The 21,482-nt window shown below is 40.7% G+C and overlaps 1 protein-coding gene across 1 annotated transcript in view; it reads left to right on the top strand.

Annotated features, from left to right (window-relative positions):
- The first annotated feature begins 439 nt into the window (after positions 1-439).
- DCAF12 (DDB1 and CUL4 associated factor 12) overlaps positions 440-21,482 on the top strand; it is a 28,109-nt gene continuing 7,066 nt past the window's right edge. Inside the window, exons 1-8 of the mRNA XM_085303006.1 lie at positions 440-719; positions 1,488-1,742; positions 9,944-10,150; positions 11,402-11,462; positions 15,250-15,443; positions 16,473-16,538; positions 17,130-17,292; positions 21,137-21,321. Coding sequence (XP_085159132.1) covers positions 639-719; positions 1,488-1,742; positions 9,944-10,150; positions 11,402-11,462; positions 15,250-15,443; positions 16,473-16,538; positions 17,130-17,292; positions 21,137-21,321 — 1,212 coding nt within the window. The 5' untranslated portion in view covers positions 440-638. The remainder of the gene's footprint in view (positions 720-1,487; positions 1,743-9,943; positions 10,151-11,401; positions 11,463-15,249; positions 15,444-16,472; positions 16,539-17,129; positions 17,293-21,136; positions 21,322-21,482) is intronic.

The following is a 21,482-nucleotide window of genomic DNA, read 5'->3' as shown; positions in this document are numbered from 1 at the left end:
CAGGGTGCCAGCCTGCGCGGCGGGAGCCGTACGTCCCGGCACGTGCCACGTTGTTATCTGTATGCGCGTGTAACATAGCGTATTGGGCCACGTATTTGCAAAAACATCGAGTGTGATAAATGCTCCTGCGCGCTCCCTGCCTGCGGGGCGGGGACGCGGGCCCCGGGGCGCCGGGGCGCCCCAGAAGGAGGGCGCAGCGCGGGGTGAACGGGGCGCTGCGACGCGTTGGGGAAGAAAATGGCAGCGGGGACCCGGGCCGGAACCCGCGCGGCCCTGCGGCGGCTGCGCGCCCGCCCGCCGCCAGGGGGCGCCTCCCGGGGGGGGCGCTGCCTAGCAACGACAGGGGGCGGGCCAGCTCGGCGCCCGGCCTCCGCGGGTTGCTAGGAAACGAGGGCTCCCGCGAAGGGAGGGGTGGTGGTGAGCAGCCGTAAAGCTGCGCTGCGGCTGTCGTAAAAACCCGGGGGAAAATGTCGTGAAGCGCGGTCGGCGGGGCCTGCGGCGGAGAGAGCGACCGGGCCCGGCTCCCCGCACTTATATGCCCCGTCCCCTGGCGGCCGCCTCCCCCTCCTGCTCCATGTGGGGCCCGGGCCGGGCTCTCGGCCTCTCCTCCTCCTCCTCTTCCTCCTTCTCCTACTACTATGGCCCGGAAAACAGTTAGCAGGAAGCGGAAAGCGGCGGCGGCGGCCGCCGCGGGGCCCGGGGGGCTCCAGGGGGAGCAGGTAGGCCGGGGGGGGAGGGGTGACCCTGACCGGGGGTGTCCCGGGGCCTGGGGAAGGGGGTCTGCTAAATGGGGGGGGGTCCTGGCCCAGGGGCGGGGGGGGCAGGAGGCAGCTTCTCCCTCCCCCCCCCGCGCCCCGTCCCGGTGGCACCGGGGCGGGCGGGCTCGAGGGCGCCGCTCGGTTCCTTCCTCCCCGGTGCTGCTGCTCCCGTTGGGTTCAGTCGTTCGGGCCGTTACTGCCGGTTCCCCCGCGGGCTGAGCCTCCGTCCGGCCCGGCCGCAGCCCTGCGGGATGCTGCGGGGCCAGCCCAGACCGGGCCGCAGGAGGCCGCTGGGCCGCGGGGTCGGTACCGAGCGGCTTCCGCGCCCCCCCCCCCCGCCCCCCCCGGCGCTGCCCCCAGCGGGCTGCGCTGGCGGCGGGGGTCGCTCGGACTGCTCTCCGCTACCTAAAGCTCTCCTAATTTCTTCCTTCTCCTCCTCCTCCCATAAGCATTTTGCATTTCAACAGCGGGACCGCTGTGAGCAGAGCTGTGTGGACCCCTTGTAATGTCACCGCTTGGCTGCTCCCCGAGCAGATATTCATGCTAAATTTTAAAATATTATTAAGGGCTGCACCAACATCCCTAAGTTAACTTTCTTGGATGATATTTTGCAGATAGTTTGGAAGACTTTAGTCATTTGCTCAAAAAAATGTGTCTTTGAATTGGGAAGGGTGGTCTCTTGGATTTGTTCTCTTTGCTCTGTCTAATTTCCATGTTTGTTTTTCACAGTATGGGTGGGATCACTCAGTTCACAAAAGGAAAAGACTCCCCCCAGTGAAAAGGTCTCTGGTGTACTACCTGAAAGGTAGAGAGGTCAGGATGCAGAATGAGTCTAGCTACCACCGTTTGTTGCATGGATATGCAGCCCAGCAGCTTCCCAGTCTCCTGAAGGAGAGAGAATTTCATCTTGGAACCCTTAATAAAGTGTTTGCCTCCCAGTGGTTGAACCACCGACAAGTGGTGTGCGGGACAAAATGCAACACAGTAAGTGCAACCTCTCTCTGTTTCTCTTTCCTCTGTTATTTATTCCCTCTTCCACTTCCCCCTTGATGCTTATCATAATGAAACTATGTAGACTGTACGTATGTAGACTAATATCAAGGAAGATATTAGGAAGTAGTTATGAGTGGAATCAAAATGATATGTAATTCATTTTGAATGAATATGATACTTAACTATGACCCATTCTCATCTGAAAATACGGCACTATGCAGATGGTCTGAGAATCCGAATGCAAGGCCTATACCTAGATCCAACATCTCTCTAATCTGCAAAGAGCAGTTTACTTTCTGTTTGAGGGATGAGGGGTAACAATGGACTTGAATCTTTCTTCTTGTCCTGCAAATGGGAGAGCTAATGAATGTCATTAGCTTTGGTAAATGACAGATTTTGTGCCTTACAGAAACTGCTAGTAAGACTGTTTTTTTTTTTGCATTGTGCTCAGTCTTGCACACTGTACCTCTATGAGTTTTTCTGTGCTAATGGCTTTGAAAGCTGTGCTACAAAACTAAATACCATTGTTAAACTCCAGATACTCCTCAGCCTTGCTGAAATATTGTGAACTTAAAATCCTGAAAATGAGATTAATTTTTCTTTGCTTGCTTACTTTGTGATATTTTTTCCTCTTAATCTCCTTTTGGCTTTCAAATAATTGCTATTGTTTATATATTATGATTTAATGAGAACTGAAGCCTTCTCAGGTTTTTGTAGTGGTGTTTTGGACTTGAAACATTACTGAGGAATATTGAAATGATGTCCTATGTGAATAATAAATGGAAGAGATTATACTTCATAGGTAACATCCTCTCTCGAGTTAGTAGCCTAATTTCAGTGGACGAGGCTGGAATTTCATGTGTGAAGTTCTGTTTGAATTAGTGCAAAGTTCCAAAATGTTTTTTTTGCAGCTTGATTAGAGTTACAGAAATGATTCAAGTATTGTAAGAAATGCATAGATGAAGCAGCTCATAAATCTCAGAGTTTAAGGCAAAGAAGCAAGCACATAAAGTTTTTTTTTTTTTTTTACATAGAAGCTGTGTTCAGTGGTGTGACTTATAAAGAGCAGCAGTATTTTTCTCATTTCAAATACAGTGTAATTGTTCAGTTATATAGCAGGAAGCTTTCATGAAGTAGCTCTAATAGGAAGCAAGGCCTAGCTGTATAAACAAAAGTCTTGTAACAGGAATAAGCCTTAAGTTAAAGCTCACTGCCTTCTTTATTCGCACATGTTCATTGCCTCAGCTGGTCAGCAGCCAGCACTGTTCATAAAATAACTTGCTTACAGGAGACAGACTCCTGCCGAAACAGAAGCATTCAATCTTGCTTACTTTAGCAAGAACATTGCATGTTTTATAGGGCTACAACAATTTTGCTGTGTTCTGTAACTTCTTTAGTTCCATTGCTGCTGCAGCGAAGATAAATGGGCAAGTGTAGCGTTAACGCAACCTTGCAGAAAATTGTTTGTGACCAGACAATCACAGTACTGAAGGGGGGATTCAACCATGTTGTTCTTGCTGCACACACTACAGTGAAGTATAGGTTTCCACAGCTGAACACCTGAACTTAGTTACGCATGGACCTTGCCTTTTATTAAGCAAAACGTAATGATTACACAGGAAGCCAACTTCATCATTGTGGAAGATTATATACAAATTAAGAATACTGCAATAGCTCTAGCTTGGCTGCTTTGTGCCTGCATTTTAACAAGCAGAGTTTTAAACTCCACGCTCTAATTAAWAAGATTCTCATCTTCCATGTAAGCAACATAATAAAGATGAATTCCTTTGATTCTCATACACTGAAATTGTGGTATTTTCATTGGGTGTAAATCTAAAACAACTTCGTAAACTTTAATGGGGTTTGCTACATTGGACTTGCACATAATTAAAGCTAATGCATCAGAGGAATATAAACTATAGCAGTTATTTTAATCAAAGCTTGAATGTGACACTGAGCTTCTAGCATTTAATTTATAAATTGCCTTTAGCTGTGTTGTGCCAGGAGTGTTTGCTCCTTTTTAATAGTAAAAGGAAAGTATACTGCTGTTGTAAGAGGAGTAGCTTTGCATTTAGCCTCTTAACAGTACTGGTCACTATAAACACTGAAAGGAATATAGAGCTTTCTGTCAATTGCTCATTTTTATTGAGTATTGTAACTTGTTTGTTTAATTATCTGGGGAGACTTTTTAATCTTTAAATATCTCTGGATATGATTTTGTATATCGGATAATTACTCTTCAGTGAATCTTGCTCTTCAGTTGGCCAGCTGTAGAACAAATTTATGTTTCTTAAAGCTGCATTTTTATTTGTGAATTTATAATTATGGAACCTATCCAAGTGTCTGTCTAAAAATTCCGATGCAATCACCTGAGATTTCCTGAGGCAGACTAATGGTTGCAAGAATCTTGTTGTTATATATGATGGGCTTCTTAATGTTGTTGAAAAACAAATTAATGAACAGGCAAACCTGTAAAAGGTCTAGGGTGTGTGTCACCACAGTATCAAAATACCAAAGGCTGATACCGTGAAGTCTTGGGAGAAGATACTGCCTATGATTAGTGTCTTCTGTTCAAACTTTGCAGAGAGACTTTGAGACTGTGAGAGACAAGCTTATGGCGCAAAAAGAAATTTGGTTGTTGAACTTAATTTTGAGGGGTTTTTTTCTGTTGCAAGGAACAGTGGAGGATAAAGCTGTTTCTTCTAAAAAGTTCAAATCATCTTGTAGCTTCTCTGCCTTCCTCAGGTTCTCTGTATTCAGACATTTTTTGTTAATTTTGTTTATTTTGATGTTGAAGGATGGAAAAACACTAGTTTTTCCTACTGATTCCTAAGTGGCTCTTCCTCAGCATGTATGACTTGCTTTCTGGATGCTAGGTAATAGATACCTTTTCTGTCCTTGATAGATTCATATGTTGCCTTGGATGCCCTGTTGTAAATCACCAGTTCTTGTTTCCGTGTAGAGATCTGTAACTTTTTTGAGATCCCATGTCTGTTTTGTGTGTCATGCCACTGCAGTCTAGTCTTGCAAGTCCTGGGGCTTGTGGTAGTGAGAATATGATGTATTCTTGCATTTATGCATATGTAGTCTGCAGAGGGAAAGTGATTTATTTGCTTTGCAAGCTAATGTGTCTTATGTTTTTGCCCATGCGATAAGAAGAATCTAGAGGAAGGCTGTTTGTTTCCTGATGCCAACGAGAGAATGAAGTCATGTTCCTGCAGTTTGTAACTCCACTGAAAGTCCACTGAACACTGACCAAAACTCAATGTAAATAAACCTCTGACACCTGTAATTGACACCTCTGCTCACCTTTCTTTCAGTGGCTTTTCAGTAAATAGTCAGGTGTCATTTCTTGTCTCTTAAGAGTATTTGGTTTTCTGTTGGCTGCATGTGATACTCATCTTGGTCTTCAGAGTCTGTTAGCTTCTTTGCCAGGTATTGCGTGGGTGGCAGTGATGCCCTTTAGCAGACTAAGTCTCTCACTTCTCTATCCTTTGCCATCTGTCAACATGTGTTAACTGTCTGCCAGCCTCCTGAAATTAAACATGGAGGACAAGACGAATCAAAACTGACAAATATGGTTTTGGCTGTGAACAAACTCAGTGACATCAAAGTGTGTGCTCGTCAGCTTGCAGCGCTTGAGAGTTTGATAGCCAGGTGGAATGTGCTGTCTTGTCTCTGCGAATGTGAATTCAGAGTCAGCCAGCTCACTGCTTTTACTGTTGCTCGCTTCTTAGATGCTACTTTACATTCTTTGTTTCCCTTTTCTTTGGACCCTTTCAGAAAGGGGATAAGGCCATTACCACTTGAGCCACCTGTACTCAACAACCTGTAAGTGGATTTGTGCTAAAATTAGTGCCTGTTCTGATCTCTGCTGGAAAGGAGTCATACCAGTTTCAGAGATTAGTCTTGATAAAGAGTCAGTGTTTCTTTGGGGCTTGACATATGTTAAATTTCTATTGCCATWCAACTAAAGAACCTTATGCCAAGCATTTTTATTCAGATTGTAAACACCATGTTCTATGTTTGTTTGACTTTTCCAGTTTCTCACTGTTTTCTTTACAATGTTACTCAGAGTAACAGGCAATGATATTAGTGTAATGACACTGTAAGCTTTGTGTTTTTGTTGTGTTGTTAGCAAAGAAGAGTTTGAAGGAGAGCAAGCTTAGCTGACAGTGAAATTTTTGTGATCAGCTTCAGCTGGTCTAGAGAGCTGTGCTGTTGCAGAACAGGGTGTTCCCACCTGCTCATCTTTGCTGGCACTGATGCTCACAGGGCTGGGTAGTCAGCTGGATCGGCTTGCTGCTTTGTATTCAGACAAGTTTTCTGGTAGGGTTCGCTTTCACCTAAGGCAGAGATGTGATCTGGCTGACCCCGGAGGTACCTGAGCACTAGTTGTTGCCACAAAGGTGGTGAGACTGGGTGGGTGGGGAGAAGCATGTGGGTTCCCAAAGACTGGCTTAAGCCAGTTGTAAAACTGCATCCCAGTTTATTGTCTCTTGGTGACTGTTTTTAGCAAGGCAATATGTTTATTTTGTGTTTCTTTCAAATGTGAATACAAGAATGTTTCTGATTTCTGAGAGTGGTTTCATGAAGAGCTATAGTGCAGAAAGTATCATTAGCATTTTTTCTTGTGTGAAGAGTAAGCAGTTTGTGTCCTATGCATTTTTTTATGCCTTGTGAATCCAAGTCCATCCTGTTCATATAATTAAAAACATACCATAGCTCAGGGTGTCACCCTCTGATTTGCCCTATCAACTAAAGATAGGGCAGCCTGCAGTTCTGGGGGGGAGGGGGGGCAGCAGCAGAGGACACCAGATAGGCCTATGAAACACCAGCATGTAAGACTGATTTTTTTTTCTTTTATCTTGCTGTTTATGTGAACATCAGGCTTTTCAAACCTTTTTTTTTTTTTCTCACTGAAATGAGTAGCAGTATGCCCAGAACATTTCCCAAAGAAATGGATTGCTTAGATGTAACGTTATAAAAGCACATGCAGAAATATCATCTGCCGCTTTGCGTAGTCTAATGCTTTGAATCAAAAATAAGGCTTGTGAAAGTCAGATATATTTAATGAATTAGTATCTTTGCTTTTTTTCCTCAGCTGTTGTCCCTGAAATGCRGGTCAAAAATGGAATCCTCTCGATGGAAGAGAAGGATAAGAGATTTGATTCCCCACTTTTGGCAAATRGCTTAATTTCCTCAGTTATGAAGTGGAGGTGATTTTCTGATTAACCTGAGTTTTTGATGAAGGGACAACTTCTCAGTAATTATATGGGATCTATTTGCTGAAAGACATTACCATTGCTGCAATACAAAATAAAAATAAGCACATAGTAATCTTATTGGGTGTGAAAAGTGCGGCCAGATCATAAAAATACTTGGCTATGACAAATGTAGTACCCAGCTGTGCCTGTCTGCCCTGATCCTTGAGTGACAGAGCTGTTGCAGTCTGTACCTCTACATTCCTGAAAAAAATGAGAGGGAAGGGCTGAAGATGAATTTCTGTCAGGTCGTTCAGCCTGTTTCCTGTTTAGAGCAAGGTTGTCTGGCAGAGAACAAGATAGCTGAAGTCTGCTCTGTTTTTCACAAATGAGGTGTGGTTCCTTGGACCTCTGGCAGGTGGCCAAAGAATTCCTTCCTTAGTAAATCCTGGATACCAAATCATACCTCATGCTGACTGCTGACATGCAAATCTCTTGCTAGCAGGAAGAATGAAATTATGTGTAAAGCTATAAAATGAAGGCACAAATATGCACAGCTGACTGCTTGGAGGTTAATAGGGAGTTTCCTGCATCCAGTRAAAGTTTCAGTGACTACTTTTTGCTTCCTATACAGTGGCTTATTGAAAAAGGAGCTTTTATTGCCACCTGAGAAAAAAATAGTTTTATAATACAGCTATTGGAGACTTTCTCAAGAATCTTACAGAGATCAGGCTGCTCTAGTTATTTGCAGATGTACTTATTTCAATGTTGTGATGTTAGTGATGTTACCAGTTTGCTAGAGGAAGGTTAGTTTCTGTTTTTCTTCGGATTTATGCCACTGTATGCTTTAGTTCTGAATAAATGGTTAAACTTGTTTAAAAGCTTGTTTAAAATAGTCAGGTATTTCATACTTATATTGTGGAGTCCTTGATACCCTTAAAAAGATGTTCACTTTTCTGTGTTCTAAGCAGGGAACCTATCTTGTTAGACCATTTTAAGTGCAAAAGGGAGAGATGTTAAAACAATTGTTGGACTTCTGTGTACTGGATTTGCAGGGAAATTCTCTTGGCAATGAGGAGTTCAGCTTTCAAGGATGACCTATGGTCTTCCTCTCCTGCTCCAGGTGATGCAGTAATCAGAACATTCTCAGGCAGTGCTTGCTTATTTTATTCTTAAGTGGTGTTTTTTCTTAAACTACATATGATATGTTAAGTTCATTACTGAGCATGTGGAGAAGCTGCTGTTTGAAACTTTGYGGCTGAAACTACAGAGCCAGTTCCTGAAGTAGGTAAAGTTTCTTGTTCTAAGAGCGGTTGCTGTTTTGGTTAAGGTAAAACCATGCAGTTGGAGAAAATAAGAAAATAATAAAAGCTATTTAGGGGCTGAATATGTTTTAGACTGGGATAAGAGCAGAAGAAAGCACTGCAAGAAGTTAAATGTGTCCTGTTGTTTCTTCTGAGAATGTTAGTGTAGAAACCTATTGTAGTGAAATGATGTTGAGGTTGAAGATCCAGAGCAGAAGTGAGAGTCTGTGATACTTCAACAGTTTTAAGCTTTTAAGATCTTTAACTTTTCAGAGTTTAGCTTTATCAAAGGTGTTTTGCATTGGTCTAGGTTTTTAACCTAAGATCAAACACCTGGCCTGTGGCATGTATGGCTGTGGCACATGTGATACTTGACTGAAGAATATGCAGGGTTTTTAAATTTCATTCCTTGTATCTGTTGAGATGCTCTTCAAAGTGTGAATAGCTGACAGCTGAAGCATGGTTTTCCTGAGTGTGTGGACATCGTGAGGTGTGGATGTGTTTCCCCAATTAGCACTTTCCATGCCACCTTCAGGACCTGCAGATGACACTTGCAAGCCTTAGCTTTAGGTACTTTAATTGTAGTTATGATTTTTGGTTTTGTATTTTGTTCTTTTTTTCCCCACAGTAATTGGAGGATGGGGGGGGAGGAATTTAGAGTTTCTGCTAGAAGGAAATACGAGGAAGAAAAGACTGTATATGTTCATAGGAGAAGGATAAAGGAGAGAGTTAATGGTCCTGTTTGTGCAATGTGGGTGTTAATTCTCAGGGAYGTGGTTAGGGCAAGGGGCTGCTATGTACATCATTTTCATCTCAGAAATGAGCTGTGCTGTTAGACTTGAGTAAGGAATGCCTCTCTGCTACCCTCCTGCTGGGCTGCAGCTCTTGCCTGATCCCCACACCTGTGTGCAAAATAAAATTAAGCAAGAAACTTCAGTCACTGTAACCTGCTTGTCTGTGCAAGGCTGTTAATGACAGAGGGAGATCAACTGTTGGTTGAAGATGGTGCATAATTCTAGGTACAGGACACTAATCATGGTGAATGGATTTCTGTTCTCCTTCTCTGTAGTCTTTTACAGGAGGATGTATGCAGCTAGATACCTTTTTAGGGAAGAGATGTTCACTCTGTGCTATCTGTAGTTACTGTTCTCTATATATCACCCCAAAAATAAGTGCCAGTTGTATTAATTTGTAAGGCATGGGTTTGTCAAAGCAAAAGCTTCATGGCAAGTAACTTATCTGGGATATGGGAAATGTGTTAAGTGCCTTGATTTTGGGGGTTAATGGCTATTTTGAGATGGGTGTCCATCTTTCTCGGTGTTCTGGGAAACTTGAAGACTGTTTTGGTTTGTCCCATTATTGAACAAGAAAATAGATTTAGATTCGAGATTTTTGAGAGATGGGAAACCTCCCCRACAATTACTGTATTACATAGCTTCTATCCTGCTTCTATCCTGCCTCTTCCATTACTGTGAAAACAAATGGACTCATTCAAATAAAATACACTGAAATTAAGTTAATTTACTTGTTTTAAGATGTAATTCATCTGTTCCTCTGTTTTTCTTTTGCATCGATTGGATTCAAAATTGGAAAGAATACTTGTTCAGACTGGGCAATATCTCTGACTATCTTGTTTTTCTAGTCTCTGTTCAATGATGACTTGCATCTCTTTCTTTTTTTCCAGTTGTTTGTKGTAGATGTCCAGACTGGTCAAATTACGAAGATTCCTATTCTGAAAGATCGTGAACCTGGCATGGTGAACCAGCAGGGCTGTGGTATTCATGCCATTGAGCTCAACCCCTCAAGGACCCTTCTGGCTACAGGTGGAGACAACCCCAACAGTCTTGCAATTTATCGTCTGCCTACACTTGATCCTGTCTGTGTGGGAGATGTAAGTGGAAGTATTTGGGGAAGTTTATTTTCTGACTTGTAAGAATTATTGCTTTGAAGGGCCTAAGGTTAGAGCAAGGTTGGGATTTGGGAATCTGATAGTCAAGAGTGGATTTCTGAAAGTCTGARCCAGTATTCCTGATGAAGTTGTTTTTTGAAAGGTGTTTTTAAATGAGTGAGCAAGTAGCCAAATGTGTGAGAAGACTCTCTCAGTTCTGGGTCTGTTTTTTTTTTTTTTAATCTCCATTTAAGTCCACTTCAGACTWCTTTTAAGTATCAAAGACTGAAACTTGTAAATGTTAGTGAAGTCTAATTGTGATAGTGACCTCTGAAACTGAGACAAAACCAGTTTCAGTGAAAAAGCTCTTTTCAGAAATGAAAAGATAGTTCAAGTGTTCCCCTTCTCTGACGCAGCCTAAGCGTGTATTATTCTGAAGACAGAAATTGCCTCTCAGGATTAGTTCTAACCCTGTGGCTTCTGCCAGTTTGATATAAGCAGTCCCAGAGTATTTTTGAGATGTCATGAGGCTTTTTTAAAATAGCCAACCTTAAAGAGAAAAAGAGCTGAAATGAGTATACTGGTGTCCTGTAAGCCCTTCTCTCCTCTTTCTCCTTCCTTTGGAGTTAGTACTTCACCTAGACATTAACTACAACAGCAGAGGTCAGAATTTCTATGGAAGCAGATAACCAGCTGCTGAAAAGCTTGACTCTCAAAGTTTGTATTCATTTGCATGCTACTGTGACTTTGCAGCTTTTCAGGCAGAACCAGAGCCTCATTTCCAACCCCCGCAGGCTTCTGATTAGCTGAAGGATTTTTTTTTTTTGAAAAATAAGTCTTGAAAAAAAACCCATATCTTAGTAATCTAATAAATAGTATTTTGGTTACTACTTTATTGTAGATATGTACATTTTAGGTAACAAAAGTATACAACTGCTTTGCTGAAGTGAAGAATGCTGCTTTCAGTGTGGAAAAATCTAACTCCTTAATTGAGATCAATTCGTTTTTGGTCAGAAGCCTGCTTCCATCACCTAATGGCTCTTTAGCATTATACACTTGGTTTAGTCAAAGTTAAAATTATTTTTAGATATTAAAGCTACTCCAGCCTAACATTGAAGTCTTAGCTGTAGATGTTTTTACATATGCCTGATCAGAGCTGAAAATCAAACTGTTCATTCAAAGAATGCCTGTTGTCTTTGAGGCTGCTTTAGAGTATAACAGCACAGGGAATCTGACTTCCTTTCTTTCTTTTAGGATGGCCACAAGGACTGGATATTTTCAATTGCATGGATCAGTGATACTATGGCTGTTTCTGGTAAAGTCAAACTTTTCTTTTGTAAATACTTGATAGTGAAGCACAGCACCTGATAGCTCTTAGGGAGGCGCATTTATGAAAGCATGAGGAGGAGGCTTGTTTGAGTAACAGTGGTATTAATGTGGCAGTATCCTTGTTCCCAATCCTTTTGTTTGCAATTTTCTGTGATTGTAGAGCTGGTGTGGGGGGGGGGGAAAAACAACTCCAAAGCTCAGTATGTTGCAATATACCATCCATATTTCCTGATCTCTAGAGGATGACATGACCAGGACCAAAGCATGATTGGATTTGAAGTGCACGTTGGGCTTAAATGGATTCTAGTTTGTGGGGTGGAATATAGGGCAGTATAGCATCCAGCAGTTCAGAGTCATTGCAGTTAACCACTTCAACTGAATGACTGTACAGGAGATCCTAATTATATTTGCTCCTTTTAATCAGTGGGAAGAAGGAAGTACCTCTAGAGGGAGATTCAGTCTGACTTCCCTTCTGGAGTGGCATCCCTTTCTGTTGTCTGAAGGAAGCTTATGGTCAGATGACTTAAGTAACTTAAATGGGATGAACCTGAACCCAGGTGTCTGAGCCATATGATGTCATCACTAAGATATTTTCTTAATGTGTTTCACAATGTTTCACATTTAAGCCCAGCTAACATAGATTCTTTTCTTGAGTCATGCCTCAAACTGTAAACAGCTGTTCCTATTGCAAAAAAAAAAAAAAAGTAGTAAGCCCTGGGACCCTGTTGCTTAACCCTTACATCTTACATAGTTTTTTTTTTTTTGTGTGTGTGTGTTGGTGACTTCTGTTTTTAAGAGATTGTTTGGAGTCTGTTTTGGTACAGCTACATTTAAAGCCACTGGGCACCACCATGGTTATTTAAACCATTCTCAATCTTAGGACAGTGCTTTGTTTATTTTTTTTATTTGTAGGGCCCTGGTTCTGATTTTTTTTCTATCATGAAAATTACTGTTGTTTAACAAATGATGCTATGAGAGGGTCACTAAATTTAATGAATTAGTTGAGGATTCTGCACAAGAGGAAGAATTTCTAGAGCGATATTGGTTAACAGTTAACTTTGAAATTCAGCATAGCACTATCAATTTCCTGAAAAATGCTTTGAAAGCCTATGATTAATGAAAAGTTGTTTTGTGTTCTCCAGTCATTAGTCTATGTATTTACTACAGCAGTTAGTACAGAAACCTGTAATCTAAAAGGTTAGTTACTGACTTTTTAGTAGCTATATACTTAAAGTATTTACTCAGTTAAAGGTAACAATACCAATATGCTAATGTATTAATAACTTTAATATACTGTCTTTCTGTGACAGCATGTAGTAATCCATGCAGGGAGGTGTTAGACTGCAGATGACAAACTATCTCATATAGAACTGAAACACTTTAAATTGTTAATTTGATACAACTTTCCACAAAAGTGGCTAATCTTGGGATTTGGTTTTTCAATTTAATATAAATGTTGATCCTTGTTTTTTAAAAAAAAAAAAAAGAAAGAAAGAAAAGAAAAAAGATCAGCAAGAAGGCCAGAAGAGTAGAGAAGATTACAGGTGTCCTAGGGGAAAGATAAGGACCCAATGGAATAGAGAAGTCCAGCATGTGAAACTGAACTATGTTGCTCTGAATGTTTTCTGTATGCTCAAGAGTGGAAGTGTGAGTAGAATAATGCCATCTCCTCTATGTTGTATGAAATTTCAGACAGTGTACTTGCTAATGTTCAGACTTGGGAGATACTAGGAAAAATCTTCTAAAACACRGTTAGAAAGTCTGATTGCTAAAGTGAGTTCTTCAGAACTTTGCTGATAGTCCTAATCAGGAGAAGCAATTGCAACCAACTTCTGACATTGTTCTAATGCCACAGGTTACAATTACATCTGTATCTGAAAGTTTGGAATGGCAAATACTTGAACTCAAGACATCTGCTAGGAATTATCAAATGCTTTTATTTATATTGAGGAACTAAAGGTAAATTCTTGTCACTTACTTGAGACAGGTTAAATACCACAGGAGGAGAGAAATGGGCATTTGGTTCCATGGCAGATCATGTTAAACCATGTAATTTAGCTGGATGTTAGAGATCTGGCAGTACATTTTCTCATGTGGGTATTTGGAGATGTCAAAACCTTTGAGAGAGTACAAAGAGGAGCAAGGGCTTGATTATTCCTCTTGCTTGCATGTGTTAATTTCAACAAGAAAAAGGTAAGGATCTGCTTCTAAAATGTGCAGCAGTGAATTTAACTAGTCCATAAGCATAAAATTGAATTTTTTGACCTAAAGCAGCCTTGACAGAGGAAGAATGTTTGTTGCTTTACTGACTGGGCAAAAAATTTTCATGGCAAAAGCATCAGATGGGATGACTAATTCCTAGGATGACATGAGCCTAGGGTAACAAATGGTATTCCMTTTGGCTTCAGGGCTGACCAGTTGAACAACATGTGTTGACTTTTCCCCTATTAGAGTTATTAAAAGGGATAACTTCCTCCTCAAGCATGTCAAGAGTTTTAGAAATTCTACTGCTGAGTATTCAGCCTCCATGACAAACAAGATTATGTACCACTGAAAGCYGTGAGCATGTAAATTGAATGACAGGATGTAGTAGTGTCCTGTGCTACTTGTTGCTATGCAGTGCTATTAGGAAGCTCTTTTGTATCTGTCTGTAGTAGGTGATGATAGTGGCAAAGGACTGGACCTGCCTGGGAGGAGGTGAAGCCATTTCTGCAGTGATCGACCACCAGTATTGCAGCACCGTATTTTTGACTCCYTAATGTTTATCTGTCTCTTCAGCTTATTTCTCTGAAGATGACATACCAAAATGTGTAAATTTAGTGGTCTGATGCTTAGTGGTTATTTAGTTTTTTTCAATATCTTCAAGATGGGAAATTTCTTATGCCTTCCTTGTGAGGAAGGAAGGGATATATTTTTTTTCACATTGTATATGGAAGAAATTGAGGTGTTTGTCAGATCTGGCAAACCAGACTTAAGTGGAAGTGAGTTGTCTAGATGCCAAGGGAGATTGATACTAGGTCTTGGATTAAACCTCTGCTAATCTATCAACCAAAAATCTTGGTCAACTTTTTGTCCAGTGTTACTCCTCTTGATTCATGTTTTGGATTATAATCAGTAGAAAAATAAAGAGTTCTTGCTTGCTCAGCCTCAGTTCCTGTGTTTTGTTCTTTTTTTTTTAAACAAGATGTTGCATGGATTTAAGGAAATCTTTTAAATTAGACTTGATCCAAATCTGTATAAATTGTGGCTTAAAAATAGCTATTTCTGTTCAGTATACAGCACTACACACACATATGCTTACACATGTACATACAAATCAAATGATTCAAGACATAAATCTAATGAAGACTTTTCTTAAAGTTTTTGTGCTGATTTAACAGACTGAGTCAATCTCAGTCTTGGTATGCCAGGCTAAATGCACATGAAGGTGCTGTTCTAGTCACCCTGTGAGTTTATTCTGTGTGYGAGTTTGATGATGATTGTTGTACAGGATTGCCTCTCTTGATGACTTCTAGCCAGTATGAAAATGGATGAGGTGATTTTAGCTGCTTAAATATCATGTAGCCATTGACAAATCTTAATGARTTCAGTGTTCTGAACTTCATAGTTTATGTCATTTTTGTTAGCTCTTACTAATATTTAAACATTAATGGTATGTTCAGTTAGATTAAACCAATAGCAATGCTATTCTTCTTTCAGATCTGTTTATCTCAATTCGTTTTTTCAGAAAAACGATAGAAATTGTGAAATGTTTTTGTACACTATTTATTCAGGTTCCCGGGATGGTTCGATGGGTCTCTGGGAAGTCACAGAGGATGTGCTGTCTAAAAGTGATGCCAGGCACAATCTCTCTCAAGTTCCTGTCTATGCCCACATAACGCACAGGGCTCTGAAGGATATTCCCAAGGAGAACACCAATCCTGACAACTGCAAAGTTCGAGCATTGGCTTTCAACAATAAGAACAAGGTCAGTAAGATAAACAAGGCAGTTGAGACAAGTCCTAGAAGTATCTATATGTATTTTGTTTTAAAGTGATTTAAGTCAAATATACTGGAGATGCAGCCTGGTTCTTGTATCAGATGGCCATCTTCTGTTTCTGCCYCAAGTGAACAGAGAAGACCTGAGAGGGTGGAGGGAAAAATCGAAAGGAAGTTTTCCTGATRGTTGGTTTTTAGTCTCACACCTTAAGTGTGTGTGTGTATGGGCTGGGGTGTGGGGGGGGAGGTTTGCAAGATGCTAGTAAAATGTTTCTTGCATCTTGGCTCCTGCTCTTGGTGCTTGCCCCCTTTCATGAGTACTAACTAACATTCAGGCTGTTTCTGTTTTGATGGCTGAATCGTTGCTCAGCGAGTGATATGACTGACACAAGACAGATACTGATACCTGCTTTTGTGTTTGTGTTTTGTTGGCATTTGACATGAATGCGAACCTCCTCCATGCTGATGTTTGGTTATTACTGGGGATGAATCCCACTGAGGGAAGTGGGAGGAACACTTCTTCCTCTGCTACTTTTGTTTCTGCCCTTCAGTGAACAGGGAGGGTTTGGAGATGAGACTGTGCTTTCTGGGAGTGCAGTGCTTGTGGGCTTTATTTTATGCTATAGCTGTTAATTCATCTCCCTTTTGCAGACCTCATCTAACTTTTTCAATAGAGTAGTAATTGGAAATAAATGATTCCTTCAGAGGAGAACCAGCATGAAAGGTGCAGAAGAGAATTGCCAGCTCTAGCTTGTACAATGAAACGATTCATTATTTGATTGTTTGTTCTAACAAGATTTGTATTTTAAAGTTATTTGGTTATTTTATTGACTCTTATTTTACCCAGCACCTTTGTGCTATGTTGCATTCTATCAATCAAAATCAATATAAAATGAAAACTTGTTTTGATAAGCATGTACAGGATCATGGATGAGTTCAGCCTGAAATATGCAGCCTGCCTCATAGTCTTGAGTCTGTAAGGACATGTATCATATAGAAGCAATTTTTTTTTTAATAGGAGCTGGGAGCTGTGTCGTTAGATGGATATTTTCATCTTTGGAAAGCAGAACACACGCTATCAAAGGTATTTTTCTATTTGATGTGAAAATTCCACAGTGGTCTAGCAACTAGGGCTGTTCTCTACTTTTCTTCTCCTTCAGATGCTTGAAGAATGTACAGCAAAGTCGGTAAAATACTTAAGCTTAATGTTAAAGTGTCCTAAAAACTAAATTTGAGGAGAAGAGCTCTTAATTCCCTTATTTTGGAGGATAAGAGATGCTCTTAGCTTTTTCTAATTGTGGGTGAGCTGGAGATCACTGTTTTGTAGAGTATGATGARCACTTGATTAGCTGTGTTCATAAAGGAAATTGCACTGGTTTAAGTAATTGCAAATTTAAAACCAGCCATACCTATGCTATTGTATGAAGTAAACTATTTCAGCTGGGAGCAGATGTCTCTATACAACTGTATAAGTCTTTCTAAGCTGTAATTCCTTGAAACAGTGTTCCAGTTTCTATAGGTAAGGTTGTTGCTGTCCTCTTAAACCTCTATTTTTGTGATGAACCTATTTTTTAAATGCAGTTTGTTTTTTTTTCACAGCAACTTTCTTGATTATAGCTTACAGAATTATTATGTTAACTTGCTCTTTTTCTTAGTTGAGTATTTTTATTTCCAGTTACTTTCCACAAAGTTGCCGTACTGCAGGGAGAATGTGTGTTTGGCTTATGGTCAGGAGTGGTCGGTGTACGCAGTAGGATCGCAGGCACATGTCTCCTTCCTGGATCCAAGGCAGCCTTCTCACAACGTTAAATCCGTCTGTTCCAAAGAACGAGGCAGTGGTAAGGAACTTTTCAAATAGTCCTTCAAACAGTTTGCTTGCTGCATCTTAAGGCTGCAGTAAGACAAGCTGCTAGTAAATAGGAAGAAGTTTTCATGTGACAGAGTAAAATATCAGTAGTGTATGTAGGTTTCACTTTTTTACACTAATATTACTTAAACTAAGAGCATGAGCAATACTAGAGCTGTCATGTCCAGCTAAACTATCCAGAGAGTACTTGAACTTCTAAACATGTACATTCTACTTCCACTCTTTTTTTCAAGTCTATTACTAATACTTCATTTGAAAATAAATGCAGTGTTTGCACTACTGTTAATATTGTCTGTTCTTGCATTTTTCTCTGGGAATGGAGCTCTGCTATGGTATTGGGAGTCTACAAAGAAAGCATTCAGTCATAGCGTAATTTTAAAGCCATGAATGTGACTTTGTGTATTCAGGGTATATTTGCCTCAAATATGCAAGAGTTTACCATTAAATTCACTGCAGATTTAAGTGCTCTATTTTCCTTTTCTGATGTGTGGATGTACTCTGTGCTTCAACCTTACACCATGGTTTTGTGTGAGGGCTTGCAGGGTGAATGGTCTAACATATTTCTCCCCATGACTTTTATTTTGAAGCACAAGAATGCACTGTGGTGTGATCTGCTACTTAATCCATACTAATCCATGACTAATAAGTTGCAGTCCTTGTTTAGCTAGGCTCTGAACACTCATTTCTTTTTTATCAATCAATTTATCTAAATGGAATGCATGTAGACAAGTATTAGGAAAATTTTACTTATAAGGTTACTGGCGTTTGAGCAATGCTGTCTAGATGTTTGTCGGGGTCTGTTTCTTTCATTTATGGGAGCATTTTCTGTAATGTGAGAATTGGTGCTTCACACACTTAATGCTGTCCCTTGACCAGCTTACCAGCAACAGTTTTTGTCCTGAACCACCCTCAGTGAAGGCACTGTGGAGCCTGATACCCTTTGCTATCATAGGGAAGAGGTACTGTGATGCTTGACTGTTGCCCAGTGGCTGTTGGTGGCTAATTCTATCTTAAGTATGGGATCATTTGTGCTGGAAATCATATGCATAGGTAGTACCTCTAGGGTACTAGTTCATGTCTGGAGAAAGCCACTGTTCTGTACAGTCAGTGTTCTGCATAGTAGGCAAATCTTGAAACAACTATTACTGGTGCTGTGGTACAGGCACTTAAGTAATACTACTTCCCARGATGCTGAGTGTTTCCACTTTTTTGATCCCCTTGGGACTCGGTGTGGTGCAGCGCCTCTAGAAAGTTGGCTATTGATTCTTAGACTAAATCTGGATCGTTGTTTTTTTAAGAGCTCTGAATCATTGCCTATGGGCTTTTGTCTTCCAAATGCACCTGCTGAATATGGGAAGTGCACATGGTCTTTGGATCATTAATGTCATTGTACACAAAGGCAAGCCAGAGAAAGGTTGCAATTTATTAAGACTTAAATTGGGGTTGGTGTTTCCCCACTGTAATCCCAACTGCTCTGTGCAATRTAAAAAGGCAGGTAATGCATTTCAATGTCTCTTGTAAGTGTTGCTTTCTCTAGCAATTGTAGGTGAAAATGCAGGACTCTGAACTCTAGATCTTGGTCTGCAGCAATGCTTGCTTTCTCTTTGGCTGGCATACAGTGAAGTGTTTTGTGTTCTTTCATACTTCAGTGATGACTTTATATTCTGAAGGCAGGAATGTTATATAGTGGATAAAAAGTGCAGCACAGGCTAACTCTTCCCTTTGGCCAGAATACATCTTCACTTTCTTCTTAAAAATATATGGCCTCCTGGTCCCTCAAGAGTGAGACTCCATTTGCTACCTCAAATATTCCAAGTCCCACATAGTGCAGTGCTGGGTATGTTGAAGGGTTTAATGTGGTCASCTGTAGGCACAGGTTGTGCTTTTAGTTTGATGTGAATGATTAATCCTAGGTAATTTGGCCTTTTAGGAACTAATTTGAAGTGTTGTTCTTGAAAATGTACTCTAAATATCCTATTAGTAGTGGGTATATCGTTGATTCCTTCAGTTCTTTGATTAGAAAAAGATTTCACATTCTTTATTAATGAAAGGCTATAATTGCAGAAATAGCATTGAAAAATATCTGCCATTTGCATTCATCTTCCACCTATTTCTGTTAAGCAAGTGTTCTGCTGGGTTGCTTCTCAAGAGYACTTTACTACCAGGCTTTGACTTTTCCTTTTGCTCCAGTGACTGGTCTCACTGCACCAGCTTAAAGCCTTTTGAATGCATTTGCCTGCCAGAGCCAGGCCCTTGTAATGGGAAAAGAGATGTCTGACTTGTTCAGATGCATTTGCAGTTCTGTGAATAAAATAGGAAGTTTTTAAACGAATCTGGTGAATGTAATTCACAGATGAGACTTGCACAGTGGTTTCCCACTCGTTAAGCTAGTTTTCAGCAAAGACCTATCTTGCGTCTGAAGCACAGCAGTGTGGCCTTGCCTGATCTGAGTGTGTGCCRCAGATGCACATGACTGAATAGAACATCTAGGTTGTGGAGGTAGGAAAAGAGGTAGGTGCTTCTAGTTAGGACCCTGTCTAAAGAGGGCGGGATGCTCCCTGGAACTGCGTACCTGCCTTTTGGATGTCTGCAGTCATATGCCCTGCTGAATACATTCTGATATCTGATGTTTTTTGTGACTTTTAATCCCCCTCAGTTGGTACAGTGATGACAGTTGGCACTTGGATTTAGCTGGCATAGTAATTCACTTTTCCCCCTTCTTTTTAGATGCTTATTTTGTCTTTTCCAGTGGAGTTTTAGTCTTAACACCAGTGTTAATAACCTTGCATCATGTTGTGTATGTACCAGAAACCATACAAGTAATGGAGTTTAATCTGTTTAAAAGAACAGTTTGTTAGATTGTATGCGCAGAACAAATATTTTGTAAATAGTGAAGAAAGGACCTTTAGCAAATCACAAATTCATACATACTGAATCCTCCAAGACTATTTTAGAGGGATCYTTGTTTAGTTGAGGGTTCAGATTTAGATTTTATGAAAGCAAAATGTACTTCTCTGACTATAATATAACTGCTAGAATATACTAAAGTTTTGCTCAGACTGGAATCTTGCTATGGTTTCCCATGTGCTGSTGAAACGTAGTATTGCTTAATATGTGGTCTGTGTTCATTGCTAGGGGAAGTGCTGATAAGGACAAAAATGCACACACTRTAAAAATGTAAGGTGCACTTGCATGAGAATATTTGAGTAGCGATAGCTTCAAAGTTATTTAGGAGTTTGACCTATCTGAGCAGGAAAAGGAGTAGTGATTGTTATGGTTATACTTGCATGCAGTTATTCTGGCTGCTGCTGATCAGGAAAATGCACTTGATATTAGCTGGGACAGTAATTTTGTTCACATGTTAATTTATCGCAGCTTGGCAGGTATCTAAATGGGGTGTGGATTCATGGAGGGAAATCAGTACGAGTTTCTACTGTGTGCTGCCATGTACTCTGTCACAGTGTGCTCCCTTAGAGCCTCTTCTCATAGTAAAGCAAAGCTTTTCTTCATCCTAAACTACTTGTGATCTTTGCTTATCTGGCAGAGCTGGGGCCTGCTGAGAATGAAGCTTCTTACAATGCACCATCAGTGTAGCTGATGGCCTCAGAGAAGGGGGGTAGCATATAAATAATTGGACCTGCTGTTTCAGTGGAATAAATGGGATTTACCTGCACTGCTTCATAGTGATGGGGAAGTTATGTGCTGCAGGGAATAGCAGAGGTAGTTTCACTTATATATTAGACATCAAGCAGCAATGCTGCAGAGCCAGGGTATGCATCTTCCTTACTGGACCATACGTCCTTTCTTTCCGACAGGTATTCGATCAGTGAGCTTCTATGAGCACATCATCACAGTGGGAACGGGACAAGGTTCCTTATTGTTTTATGATATCAGAGCCCAGAGGTTCCTGGATGAAAAACCTCCACRTGCCTGCTACGGCCAGAAGCAGAAACTAGGTGGAAGTGAAATTCTGAAGTTGACTACTGGGAAAGGTTGGCTGGTGAGTAGCTTGTAGCTGTAGGAGTCCTTTTATGTAAGAGTGCTACAGGGCTTGAGCACCAGTTCATTTTACAGTAATGGGCTCTATTGTATGAAATGAGTCCCAGTAAAACAATCACGTGGCTAATGATAACTGTAATGAGGAAAAGTAAGAACTTCTGC

Source organism: Rhea americana, unplaced genomic scaffold (assembly GCF_003343005.1).
Source record: "Rhea americana isolate MKP2758 unplaced genomic scaffold, rheAme1 scaffold_196, whole genome shotgun sequence".
Lineage (NCBI taxonomy): Eukaryota > Metazoa > Chordata > Aves > Rheiformes > Rheidae > Rhea > Rhea americana.
The sequence above is the reverse complement of the archived record's forward strand: the minus strand, read 5'-3'. Positions and strand labels throughout refer to the sequence as shown.